Genomic DNA, 14,777 nt, shown 5'->3' on the forward strand with positions numbered 1-14,777 from the left:
GCACCTCCATCTTCCAATTAATATCGTTAACGGAAGGAACTTGCCGATGAAATTTATTTTCCAATTAATTACACTTGTCAGATTACCACCTATCCCAGTTAATATTGTACAATCGAACCCCTTTTTGACTCGAGATAACGATTTATCCTTATCGCTCTTCACTTCATCGATCTCTAATTTGATTTTCTTCTTTCTCGACCGAAAACGTTAAAATTCATTTGAATTTTCTTTTCATTCTGTACAATTGTGTTTTGTTCTTCGGCCCTATTGCAAATTGAATGCACGAGGAATACGTGTTCTATTAATACTTCGTCATACGTCAACTTGTTACTGCCGGTCGTGTAATATTTTTGTCGTAACATTTTTTATAGAGGGTCTTCGTAGCTATAAATAACCCTATTGATAAAATACACTGCCAAAGTTTTATTACCTTAACTTCGGGACACCCTGCATACTGTTAGACTGCATTTTCAAACTTTCTATAATTCGAATATTAATGAATATCATATGAAATAAAATGTGAAAATATATCTTTTTCAAACCTTTGAGATAATTTCGTTTTAAGGTTCGTGCTTGAATTTATGCTTCCGAAATTATGAACAATTTGAACGAAACTTTTGTACTATCTGACGAAGGTTTACTAGTTAATATCGACGCGAAATGTCGAAAGTAAAGCCTCCAATTAAGGAAGATAATGAAACCAGAATCTTCTAACCTTTCTCTGCCTTTCGTTCCCATTTGGAGGTATAAATATTTATGTCGGCTCACTTTTACTTTCTGTGGTTTTTACGAACTCATTTCTCAATGTAAATACTGTTTGCCCTCGCGACTCAGCCGGTAAGCCTGAAGGGATGCGGAAAAGAAATCGCTGGTCCCTTAGGAACGGAAAGCTAGTAACTCAAACTGTATACCTCCGAAAAATATGTATCATTCATATAAATTTATCTTCCATTCAAACAACCAGGTCTCCTCACAATACACTGGAACTCAGTTTCGTTGGAATTTATATTTACAGTTTGTACACGTTTATGTTTCTTGCAACAATCTGTAAGTTGTGCAATCCATTTCTGTAACAAGCAATCATTTTTGGTAAACATTTACCAATAAATACTGACATCAGTCAACCAACTGGTAAATTCTCTATGTTAATCCATAACGTTCCCTGTGAGTGTGTAATTATTTTATGCGCGATCGTTGTGTCCACTGGCTCCGCCCTACGGGAATCAATCAAGAATAGAGAATGCGCTATACATACAGTCCGGGATTGGTCATACGAATGCACGGGAAGATTCCTGGGATTAACGGATTGAGAACCACCAGCTGATCGAGAACGATAAATCAAACTCTGTCGCGGAAATGTTATCTTTCGATCACCGAGGATGACAAACAAATCGAAAATTTGCGCTACCTCAATTTTACTTGCCCATCGTTATTGTATCTTCGTGAGTGTTCGTAATCGAAGCGTCACCTAGTTCAAAGGTTATAGAGGTGTTAATCCTTCAGGAAACTTATAGGACTATTATAATTAGACTGCGGATCTTTATGCAAAATAGAAAATATTTGCATTGATTGCAAGACACAGGAGCCAAATAAAAATTGTATTCTTCTTTTAATTATCCTATTAAGCTGAAACTAATACGTTGATGTCCTTAAATATTTTTAACATGTCCACTGCTTTAAATTGTACGTGTCCATTTTCGCAGTCTAATTATAATATATGTATATATAATTATATATATTCACAAACAATAAATTTGCAGTGTAAAGGCTCAAAGATCTAAATGTTTTTACAAATTCACTAAATATCGAACGAGTAGGGTAACTGTCCCAATAGTCAGCCATCTTAAGGGTTGTTATGTGATTGGTATATTGTTTTCGAAATATTTTTTAAAAACGAGACACGAGGTGCGCGTTGGAAGTGAGGAGCAGGTAGACCATGTTCACTGAAATGAATGAGAGCTTGTTAGCAGTTTTTTTTCAAGAATTCTGACTATTGGGTAGACGCTGAAACAAGGCACATTTACCCTAATCGAATAATGACGAATGGCAGCGTCCGCGGATTTTTTCTGCGACTCGTTTGGACGGGGAAAGCTCACAGAAAAACCATTTGCTTCTAGACTCGGGAGAGAGCAGCGTAATCTCCCCAGGATTACCAGAACGATACAGTCCTATAGGGGCGACAGGATCGACCTCGAGTCACGATCCTTATGCCTCGAGGTCTGTTCAGGAGTGTTCGGTCCCTCTGTGCAGAGGGATACCAACGGATTTCCCACTCGCGAGGTCACCGTATTTAACTGCGCTCGGGAATGGCCACCCTCATTTACTGGGACAAGTCCAGCAGCAGCAGCAACAGCACCAGCAACAGCAGCAGCAACAACAGCAGCAACAGCGACCGCAACACGGCAGCAAACCACCGCGCAGCCTTGGTTTGACATGCGTGGTTTGCGACGACACCAGCTCCGGGAAACACTACGGTATCCTGGCTTGTAATGGGTGCAGCGGCTTCTTCAAACGAAGTGTCCGACGGAAGCTGATCTACAGGTGAGCTTCAAATCTACAATGCTACTTTACAGGGTTCGAAAGGACTCTGGACCTTTCAACCCACTTGTATGATAACTAGACTGCGGATTTTGTGCATTGTTTACGAAAACGAGTACGTGTACTTTCAAACAGTGAAAATATTGGTAGAATTTATTTATTGAATTTATCTATCAAACATATTAACACTAAACCTACCGAGCCTTAGAAGGCTCGATTTTATTTAGTCTTTGTGCACCTCCTATTGGAATATGCGCTCCACTAAAGATATCTTATGAAATATCTTATATATTATATATTATATTATATAATATATCTTATAATCATTTCTTATGAAATTATTTTTATTACATCAATAATCGTAAAATAAAAAATCTGGAACCGGTCATCTTGAACCGGTGTTAAGACAGAAAATTAATTCCTATTTCACTTCAGTTTGTTGTAATCCAGGTAGAAAATTTTTATTTTGCATAAAGATCCGCTGTCTAATGATAACGAGTCAGGCTCGAGATGAACACTTCAAACAAAGGAATTACATATCCCTTCCAAGGAAGTAGTGCCTGAACAGCTTCAAAAGTTGTAAAAAAGATTCTAAATAAAACGTCAATCGTCATGAACCTGAAGTAGCTCTTACGGTATACTCAGAAAAGTCCAATTTCCCTTAAAACTCTGAACGGTATAGGGAAAAGGGACTCGGAAAGATCCGAGCAGAAAAGAAGGCAGCACGGTTGTTGTTCGAGCTCGGTTTGCATGCCGGTCACGCATGTAAAGCGGCCGGCGGCAGCTCCAGCAACATTTATTTTTCAAAGAGCGCGCACGGGGGTTAATAGTTTGTATATCGAGTCGTGTATCTCCTCGACAGGCTTAACGCGCACACCTATGGCGTCTGTTATCGATAGTCACGTACGTAGTCAAAGGGATGCACACGCACACGAGCCTGAGGAACAGAGCCGGGCGCGTATGTGGCCCGGCGTAAAACGGATCGAGCGTATCAGACAGCGATTCCGGGTTGAGAGGGATCCGATGGAGATGGATGGCCGTTCCCAGGGGATGGTAATAGTATGCCGTGCGCACACCGAGCCGTCGGGTTAGGTGGATAGGTCCTCCAGGGTTCAACATTATGCCGTTCCGCATTGTTGCCCGGTATTACGATGAGCCTACTCGACTTGGACCACATGGCGCCACTGGCTAGCCAGTTTGACATTAAACGCCATAACAACCTCCGCTGACAAATTTCGATCTAATAGCACACCAGCCCTTGCCGGGGGTTATGGCAACTTTTCTAACCCGTGGTTAAATGACTGGCTTTTTATTTTACGATTCAGAGGTGCAATGCAAACATTGTGTGAATGGTAATACATCTTTAGATTCTGTACACCGACAAAACTGTAAATGTACCATTTTTGGCTAAAAGTTCCTTTCTTCATTATTTATTAATTCGAGGATCCAAAAATCAATTTCATTTCATTCTCTTCAATCGTACCTTGAACCTTTGGAATTACCTAATATTGATAAAGTGTTTAAACCTGTTTGCCTAAGATTTCAAACAGGTTCTAGTAGATATGAATGTTGCAGTAGACTCCAGCAGCAAATGCACACAAGAATTATTGAAAATAACTGAACATTTACAGTCTCTTTGATTGAATATTTAGGCAAACATTCTTTTTCAATATGTATAAGACGCGCAAAAATGAATGGCACATCGTCGATTGAAGTTTTCCATTCTCCCCATTCCGCAGGTTGTGTCTAGTTGCAAGGGTTCTTTATTCTCTACCAGCAACTCGTGTCGAACGGCCGTAATGCGGTAAAAAGTGAAGAGCCTTCGCACAGATAACCAATTATTCGTCGAGGGGAACGGATCGCGACAGATGCGTCCCGACGTGATACGCCGCGGCGGCACAGCGCATCGACCATAATCGTCGGATTACAGTCCAACTTCACGGATCGGTTAGATGCAATTAAATAGATCGTGCATGGTGCAGATTGCGCCGAGAGTTTGCGCCAATTCCCATCGGGCCACACTTGAATTTCGCGCGCAATGAATCAGCTCATCTCGCTATGATAGATAAACAAGAGTCTCTCTAACAAGACATCAATGACGGATTCTCCTCTACGTTTTAGACGATATGGCGCGCAATCTGATACCCGAACCGGCTCAAACCTGTCAATAAATATCTTAATTTTCATTGAGGAACGCTACGAACTTTTGTTCCATCCCAACGCTATTACATAATATTTTTTCATTCTCATTTTCATGCTGGAAAGTATACTGTATTAGTGCAACATAATAATGCAATAATATAATACAAGAACTATAATATAATAGCATTTTTATCATAGTTATACAATGAGGAACGTTTAGTTGACACAGGAACATTTTTTCTAATTATGATTCTGATTAAATAATTCCCTGTGTCAGCTAAAAGGTTCCTCATCGTAAAAACAAAAATTCTATTGGTTCTTGTATTACATTATCATTATTATAATATTTTGCATGATCTCCATTAAATGATTTCCTGTGTCAGCTGAAAGGTTCCTCATCGTAAAAATAAAAATGCTATTGGTTCTTCCATTACATTATTACACACGTCAGAAATGCCTAAAGATCCGCAGTCTAATGATCACTTCGACCATATCACAAGAATCCAGATCACCGGAAGCTACTTCAAGCAAAGACTCACGCCACCCTAATCAATTTCCTGCGAACTAGCGCTTTGTTCCGGACTGTCTTGTCACATTTCTTCCACAAATCGGGAGTCCACGGAGTTCTGTCAGTTTGATAGCAGGACCGTTAAGTCATTGAATCATCCGGAGCCGCGATCGACGGGCGTGATAACAGGCAGCACATGTTTCCGGTAACTCAATGAGCCAAACAATGGATGGCGTCCGCGGAACAGAGAGATGCGTAAATAAATGTATGATGTGGTTCTGAAGGGTGAATGCCAGGGGAGGGCAAGGGCGAGGGCTCGATGTATCCCTTCGTGTTGCACCAGGACACCCCGGCGGGGGCCACCAGCTCCGGCGAGGCTCGCTGGGGTGTGAACGCAAATCAATTTGCGAGAGGAACCCTGCTGGCAAGACAGCACGCAGCCACCCTTCGGTGCCCTTCGTACTCAACCGCCTCGGGACAAGATAGTTCCAGGATGGTGTGGCGTCCTTTCATCGCGCGACTGCATCCAGCCTCCTCCTTGTGAGTGACGTTAGTTAAAATCGTGCTAACGGAGTCTCGGGAACCGATCGATCGACCCGCCGACGAACGATCCAGCCTCCGGCTATTACTCCCGAGCTACAACTCTGCCGATTCACCTCTTCTCGCTTTTCCGAACGGTCAGCTCTTTATTTACCCGACTATGAAACCTTTCTTTCCCTTTCGCTGCCACCTGCGAGGAAACTGCCACGCTCTAACGTTCTGATTCTTGGGCTTTGCTACCTCGAGAACTGTTACGGGCACTCATTGCTGTACAGTCGAATCATTTTTTATTATTTATATTATATTTTGAAGTGTAAACTCCTTTAGCCGCACGAATGAGTCTGATCCGTCACGCTCCGAGATGAAACGCTATTCGGGTAAACTCGTTTCAGATATTTCGAGAGATTTCAATCTCAACTATTTTTTCTTTCTTAGATTATAATTAGACTGCGGATCTTTGTGCATGTATGGGTTATAAAAATTTTCAAAAAATGTTGAAGTATTAAATTCAACGGAATTTAGTACGATTTTTATTTATTTTGGATCAACAATTTGGATCTACTTTCTTAATATATATCTACAAAAATTGAAAATTGCATATACATAATACTTTTATATGAATAATTTATAAAATAGAAACACTAAATTGAATGTTATTTTTTCCTTTAATGATTTTAATAGAGGAGAAATCATATACTGACTTCTTCAATTTTGAAAATATTCCAACAATTTTGAATTTCATCTACTTGATTTTGCTATAAACATGCGCAGTCTACTAATAATATTCATATTATCAATCGCCGTAGAAGTTTTCACTTCGGTGGTGCGGTCCTATGCGAACAGTATTGGTCTGTTCTTTTTATATTATCATTTATTTGCAAATTCCTTTAACCGTTCTCACTGTTATGCACTTGATCACTATATGCACTATTATCATTAATGCACAAAATCGGTAATACTATTTAAAGACAAGAAACTCGCGTTATCGTGGATACAGTTTATTCGATAATTTCCGCATCAAACGCTGCGCGACAGAATTGCGAGGAAGGACGGTGAAAGGGGGGATTTAAGCCCCGAGAAAGAGACTACCACGAGACTACCGCGGGATTGGATGAAATTAAGAGGGATAAGAAGGTACGTGACCTCGAACGGTCGCCTCTTTACGTTAGTCAGCCTGAAGGGATAACCGGGTTAGTCCAACAATGAAAGTAATCGAATTTAACGCCAACTCCTGAGTGCGCAGCCAGGATTTCCGGCAAGTGCGTTCGAAATTCGTCGTCTTTCCAGAAGGGACAACAGACGCCAAGTTGCCACGGTCGTCGGTGAAACGTCATCGTCGATAATCGATCGATTTCTTTGAAATTGAAAACTTCCCCCGTCTATCACGAGCTACGAGATTTCTGTCTTATAACAATATGCATAGCATAATGCACATGTTTAAAAAAATCGGAAAAATTACCCAATATGCAGCTCGGTTACGACAATGCTGGGAAATTTTTCCGTAATTTTAACAAGCAGTTCAATAGAGAAAATTAATAAAAAATCGAGGTTACCCTACAGCTACCCTTCCAGGCAAGATAGGAATTAAAAATTTTTGGTATTAAATTATGTATTAAGTATAATTAAGTTTGGTATTAAATTTACCTTTTTTAATGAACTATTGAAGAGGGGGTTACACAAAATTCAGAATAATTGATTTGGAGTAAATTTGAGGAACTAGGTTCTTTCGTTCGAGAACCTTGTTATATGTTTCGAAATATTTTCTGTTCAGATGTCAAGCTGGTACCGGAAGATGTATCGTGGATAAAGCTCACCGAAATCAGTGTCAGGCGTGTCGTCTGAAGAAATGTCTGCAGATGGGGATGAATAAAGACGGTGAGTAAAATATCATTGGAGAATACGGGAGGAATTTGTTGTCTCGCAGAAATTCATTTTTCCCTTTGTTTCTTGTTTCGCATTCCTTATAATTTCTGATTATAAAGGAAACAGAGAATTGTTGATTTGGGAGCACTAGAGAATGAAGAGTGAAGAGAGTTGGTTCACACATTTGGGATGACTTCTACTTGAATCGAGTCGCCTTTCAACTAAAAGTTATTCAGATACTATAACTGCAAGGCTATCTTCGTGATTCAGATGTTTAAGTGAATTTCTAGAACGATGAAGTTGTTCGAAATGTTCAGACGTGTGCTTGTGACATTGATAGATCTCAATAGTTCGACTGGAATTCAATTCTAAAATCAATTGCTCAGATTCTATAAGATAGACAGTATCTTAATCGTTTTGATTTTTTTCTATTCAATGTACGATGTTTCATCAATGGAAGAACTTTGTTTTAAATAGAAACAATTTGTTTGTTTTGTTACGTTTTAAAGAACATGTCTTTTCCACTACATGGATTCCGTACGGTGAGCATATATTCAACTTCTTTCTAATCGAAAATACAAATTAATTATTCCTTAATTTTCTGGACAAGCTTGATTGAAAAGCATAAAGAGACTTTAATTCTATTCATTAGATTGATTGTATTCGTGAACAATGAATTAGTTTGATTGAGAAATTTTCCAGGTTACTTGAAATGTAAAAAGGGCAGAATAATTTGAATTTACGCAACTGTACACACGAATTTTATATGTATACAGGAATTATATTGATTGCACCACTTTCCATTAAACGTATGCAACAAAGGAATAACGAAAACCCGAATATTTTACTACAGTTGGCTGGAATTAATAACATTTTTCAAATTGAACTAAACGATATTATTTTGAGCAGTTAAAATATTAGTTTACTAGACGAGGCATAAATGAAATTCTTAAATAATTACAATTTGTCGGAATCGCGAAGAAAATTTAAAACATCCGATCGATAGACTTGTGACCTTTATACAGGGTGTCCCAAAAATGTTGTCGTCCCTTGAAAGGGGTGATCATTTCAAATGATCTTAGAGATTACCCTTTTCAAGGAGATGCAACATTTTTGGGACACCCTGTATGCATTCTGAAAATTTATAGCACAATTGAGTAGATGAAATTCAAAATTGTTGGAAAATTTTTAAAATTGAAGATGTCAATATATGATTTCTCCTCTATTAAAATCGTTAAGGGAAGAAATAACATTTCAATTAGTTTCTATTCCTTACAATCGATGCAGACAATTTTTATCTGGCATAAAGATCTATTTATGAGTTATACAAAGGTGGTGAAAATTTCAATTGTTCACGATTATCTCTAACTTCGATTTTCGCAATTTTTTATTATAAATTCGATAAGTAAGGGGAGGTCTGTGATTCGAAGATTTCGGCTCTTCTCCTGAAATTCGAATTACCGAGGTTCGACTAAACTTTCCAAATGTAAGAATCGGTATTCGTCTGTTAGAAAGCTCGCGAAATAAACCGGCGTTTAAGAACCGACAAATCCTGGCAACAACTTTCTGATAAATGTGAAATCCTCGGCTCTTCGCGCCGCGAGGGAACGTGTCACCCGCAGCGAAGAAAGAAATATCCATTTCAGTGTTCACGGGAGGCGACATTCCGAGGACACCGGTTATCGATACATTAGATTACCCGTTGTCGTAGGTAAACCCGTATTGTGGGAATCAATCAACGCTCTCCCGTTTCCCGTGTCCGGGAAGAACGAAATTCGAACGAGGGTCCTTTATGTTCGCAACATAAATAACTGGATAAAAGGCGGGGTAGAAGTCTGCTTTGGTGGCAGCATTCGATTCAACTCTTAATGCCTCTCAGCCAACCGTGGGCGCACCTGCCACGGCAAAAGAGCATTTTCGCCGTGCCTCTGTTTCTCTTCAGCTTCTTCTTCTTCTTCTTCTTTTCCACCCTCTGTCGCGTTCTCTCGCTGAAACCCCTCTCGGGGCGCAGCAACTTTCTTATTGCCGAACTTGACGTCGTAAGAAGAAATACTTCCAATTGGATCCCGGTTCCCTTGACGACTGGAACGACGATGTTTCTATGGAACGTCTCCTCTTCCCGGGGAATTAGATCCTCGAGTGTCGGGAGTTACGTTCCGCGCCGGCAAAATTGAACGAACTTCTTTGCCCCTGTGCGGTTCGATTGCTCGCGAACCTGTTCTCTGCAAAAAGTTGCTCGAAATTATTGGATACGACAATTCTTCGTGGAAAATAATATTGTTCATGATATAGTTGCTTGAACTGAGCTTCATCAGGATTTGCACGATTTAGAAGAGGTCAAGGAGTAACTGGTCAAAAAACCACAGAGTAGCTTTCCTGAGGTCGTTTGAAGGATTCAGAAATGCTAGACAGTTCGAAGGAAATTATTCGATATGACAATTCTTTGTACAAATTAATTTTGTACATAATACAGTTGCTTGAACTTTATCAGAATTTGTACGATCTAGAAGAGGTCAAGAAGTAACTGTTCAAGAACCCCAGAGTAGCTTTCCTGAGGTCGTTTGAGGGATTCAGAAATGGTAGACAGTTTGGCAGAAATTATTGGATACGACAATTCTTCGTAAAAATTAAGTTTGTTCATGATACAGTTGCTTCAACTGACTTTCATCAGGATTTGCACGATGTAGAAGAGATCAAGTGACTGGAGAAAAAAGCCACAGAGTGTCAGATACGTTCCCGAAGGAGCGTTAAAATGATCCTGACGATAAAATCGATCCACATGGGCGAATCCAGTCTAGAAACGGCGGCGTCGTTAAAGCAGTAGTTGGACAACGGAATTACCGCGGTTATTACGGGGATTTAATGAAAATCGGTAGTCGGGATGCGGCGAAGCATAAAGTAACTGCGCGGATTCGGCGTTTTGCCGCATGCGGAGCGGTGCGGTTCACCGCGACGGGCGAAACGACGCTCGGCGTCGTAAACACCGCGGTCGTTAGCGACGGTCGCGTGGCCTCTGCCAAGCCCCGAAGGGTTAATTGGGGGAAATAAACGTATGCAACGTGAATCTCCGTAACCGTCGATCTCTCTGTCTCGTTCTTTTTTTCACACGGGGTGGCCCCGCCAGGAGAGACAGACTCTCCTATGTAAATTGTGTCATAGTGGTGGATCCAGGGAGAGAGATAGGTAGAGGATGTCGGAAGGAGCAAAGTGAAAAAGGGAGGCGGACCTCCCACGGCGAGTTACACGCAAATGAGAGTGAAACGATCTGTAAAAGGGCGTTTATCTCTCATGGTGCGAAACCGGACGGCAGAGACGCGAAAATAATGGGAAGGGTTTCGACGGCCAGCTAGAAAGTCTTCATTTGGCGATCGCACAGTGGGGTCGCAGCCTCAAAGACCTGGCAGAAACTCGAAATATGACCATTCAAGAATACATGATTATCCGTCAGTAAATTATAGTTAAGAATATGTTCTTGTAAAGTCAGTAAAAATAACGATCTTGAAACGCTAAGTTTGTTGTCATTTGAGTTCAAAATTGGTCATTGCTATTGAGTTTAGTTGTGGAGTGAATAATAGACGTTCTAATAATTAATTATCAATTGTTTATTTATTGATGCCGTAAACTTTGTTTGGTTTATATAGCATTCATTAGTATAACACCAGATGTTCTAATAAGTATATTTTTACGAGTACGCGACAATATTTACCAACCAAATTAGTATAGCTCGTTTGTTTAGTGCGTTCAGCATTTTTATGCTGCAAGTATAAAACTAATTGTAGTTAACCCTTCAGGAACCACAATCGACTGTCAGGTTGCTTCTGTATATGATGTTACAATAATTCCTTGACTATTTGGACTTCTTGATATTTTCTCTAGCTGTCTTCACATTCTAGAAAGCGAACAATACAGCACGAAAGCACATACGTCTACAATAAATTTTGAAATATTCCTGTTAAAACTCGCCTGACCTTTCCATAATTAATAATACCTCTTACAAGCTTGCTCTACTATTCGCGACAAACTTTCTAAACCAATGATTCCATGAACCTGATTCGCACAATAGTGGTCGTTTTGCTGCGGACAATAGTATGCATAAGAGAACAGTCGTTACGAAAGCCCGCCCTCGCAGCTTTATTTCAACTAGTATATGCACGAGAAGGGAAGAACGATAATAGAAAATCCATAGCAGGAGGGAGACAATATAACAATAGTGATTCAAAGGGCGAGGTTCAACGACGATTACGTGCTACTAAACCCGACACTAAGTATTATTAATCTCCCTTTCTATTCGCCTAGACACAAATATAATTCGATGTTACACACTTGCCTGATTTTCGAAGACGACGTTACAAGAAAGTTTAGAGCTCGGGCGCGAGATGATAAAGTGTCTCTTGTGAACAGCCCGTGAAATCATCGAATACTCCCTTCCGATCTTGGTTGTAGACTGTATCGGGTACCGGTTACTCGGTCGGTACGCGCCAAAGTAAAGAAATACAAAGTGGTGCGGGATAAAAAGTATCCAGGGGACGGCGGACTGTGTGAAAATAAGCGGACTGAAGAGTTAAAAAGACAAAAGGGAAAGCACGCGTATAACACCGGGGAAGAAAAATTTCCTGGGGTAGCAGAGAGAAGAGGTAACGCCGGCCAACGGCTACGGGTATAGGGCGTTTATCTTTCCCGACGGTGGTGGTGTGGCTCCGCTCGGCTCGGCGTGGCTCGGCATGGTAGCACGGCAGGGTAAACGGTAGAAAAAGTGAGAGACCGAGAGCAAAGGAAGGGAAGAAACCGCGCGAAAAAGGGAGACGCCGATGCCAAAGGCTTGACGAAGTAGGAGGATCCCATTAAGCCGCTCAGCAGGCAGCACGACGGTGATACAGTGAGCCGGCACGCTTTTTATTATTACGAAATTACTGTGCACCCGTACCGCGCTAAAAGGGAAGCTGGAAAAAATTCTGCTCGCTGTTACACGCCACTGAGTGCCCTAATCGTTTCCCCATTAACATGTGTCTGACGTCATGCAGCCTCTTTGCCCGCCAAAAACGGAGAAATGATCGTCGCGTTCTCGAAGCTTTCATTTTTTTTCCTAAAACTTTGTACAGGGTGAACCACGAATCGTGACCAATAGAGATTACTCTGGTATTAGCAGTCCGATTCAAGAGAGCTTTCACGTGATTATAGCAAATGTTTTGTAAAAAAACAGCAGTTTTTTTGCAAGTTTCTTAGTTATGATATTTACCAAATTCGCCTTGGAATTCTCTAAACAATAGGCGTAAAAAAATTGTAGGAGTATTTGCATAAAATTGAAGGTGACCTTGAAAAATCATGAAAAAAAAGAGTTGACGAGAAATTTGCTATAATCACACGAAAGCTCTCTTGAAACCATGCTACTGGTCACGATTCGTGGTTCACCCTGTATTAACCCTTTGCTCCGACCTAGAATAATTCCATTGTATTTGATTTTTATCCCTTTAATGGGTATGAAATTTATATAATACCTCATGCAATGTTTAAATGTGTTATTGAATAGATACCAACACATTTAAGAGTTCAGTTTATTTGCAAAGGGTTAATAACAGGTATAATAAATAGACAACGTGGATCCTTATGCAAAATAAATATTTTCTAACTGAATTGCAATATGTATGCAATAATATACTACATAATAGGTGGAAAATAATATAACAGCATTTTTAAATTCTTCTAATGTTTTTACTTTTCCAAATTACACTTACTCATTTTTGTTATAATAAAAACACATTCATTTTTTTCCATATTCTATGTTTTATTTGAATAAAATTGTATTCCTTAATTTGCTCCTATTCACCCTTGGCACTCGTGGGGTGACTCAGAGTCATCACTAAAAATTGCTGTGCCATTATTCACAATATTGTTTACATTACTAAAAATATGTTGGTATCTAATCAATAGACTGAGTTTAGGCAGTTATGACAAAAATGGACACGACAATTTAAAGCTGTGGACAATTCCTACACATTTAAGTATTGTACGAGGTATTACATCAATTTCATATCCATAAAATGAAGAAATCATATACGATGGAATTATTCTAAGTCAGAAGAGATGTCTAATTTTCAAGTTAAAATATCTCCGACTGCAAAATGTTGGTGATAGCACTGTGCTAACCGTATTATAAATTTAATATACGTAGCAACGTATGAATAGGTAGTTTCCTGAAACGAACACGTGCTGCGATGGAATAGAAAGAAGACATGCGCTGGAGAGGTCCACAAGTACATAAGGTTATTCCAGGAGAGACGATACCGTTCTATTTAGCTGTGCGCCGAACGGGAGTTTATCGAACAGCAATATATACAAACAATAAACGCAGCTGATTCCTGCACGTCTGTTAAATTCACGCTTGTCAGATACAGACTGCTGGCGTGATATAACGGCGCGTTACGTGAATTTGACGAGAGGGTGGCGGCCAATCGTTTGTTCCCCGATTAATCGAGCAAGACTCCTCGAACCAAGTCGTTCCACTAATATTTCAATAACCAAGAAACTCCCCCGGGGCTGGGATTTTCTATGCAGTGAACGCATTATCGAAGAATATTCGATGGAACGGTTGTCGGCAGCCTCTTTCGGTCGATTGCCTCATTTGGCTGGTGGTTTTATTCCTCCGAGACCATCCAAAATTTTCATCGTTCCGACCAAGACGATCCCTTGCATGGTATTATGTAAAAATTACTCAATGTTCACTTTTTATTCGTGTTTTCCAGATGGATCGTCTGAAAAGTTGTAAAAGTACAGAAGTAAAGCTGTTAACCCTTAGCAGTCGACTCTTTTACCATTAAAAATTGCTGTACCGTTGTTTACAATATTGTTTACATTATTAAATATTTTGGCATATCCATAAAATGAAAAAAATCATGTACTATGTAATTATTCCAGGTCGGAAGAAATTTTCAAGTTGAAATAGTTCCAACTGCAAAGGGTTGAGACATTTAATGTTACATATTTAATTTATACACAATCCCGCATTGATTTGATTTAATTATTACTGAAAATTTCAACAACGAAATAACGGAATAAACTCAGCAGGTTGTGTAATATTTAAACACAAATTACGTTACAGTGAAAATCAATTACTCCAAACAGTAGAAACGATTCAAATAAACGATTCATTAAAAATAATAAAAGACGTATCACTCTGAATAATGTTTTC

At 39.8% G+C, this 14,777-nt stretch overlaps 1 protein-coding gene across 5 annotated transcripts in view; it reads left to right on the plus strand.

The window, feature by feature from the left end:
- Positions 1–14,777, plus strand: part of LOC143208649 (photoreceptor-specific nuclear receptor) — a 28,451-nt gene that overhangs the window by 4,700 nt on the left and 8,974 nt on the right. For 4 of the 5 annotated variants that reach the window (XM_076423235.1, XM_076423236.1, XM_076423239.1 and 1 more), the window contains exons 3-5: positions 2,118–2,541; positions 7,500–7,603; positions 8,101–8,133. In XM_076423235.1, the coding sequence (XP_076279350.1) occupies positions 2,118–2,541; positions 7,500–7,603; positions 8,101–8,133 (561 nt within the window). The remainder of the gene's footprint in view (positions 1–2,117; positions 2,542–7,499; positions 7,604–8,100; positions 8,134–14,777) is intronic. The other variant, XM_076423240.1, reaches the window with a different exon arrangement.

This window comes from Lasioglossum baleicum, chromosome 5 (assembly GCF_051020765.1).
Source record: "Lasioglossum baleicum chromosome 5, iyLasBale1, whole genome shotgun sequence".
NCBI classification, from domain to species: Eukaryota; Metazoa; Arthropoda; class Insecta; order Hymenoptera; family Halictidae; genus Lasioglossum; species Lasioglossum baleicum.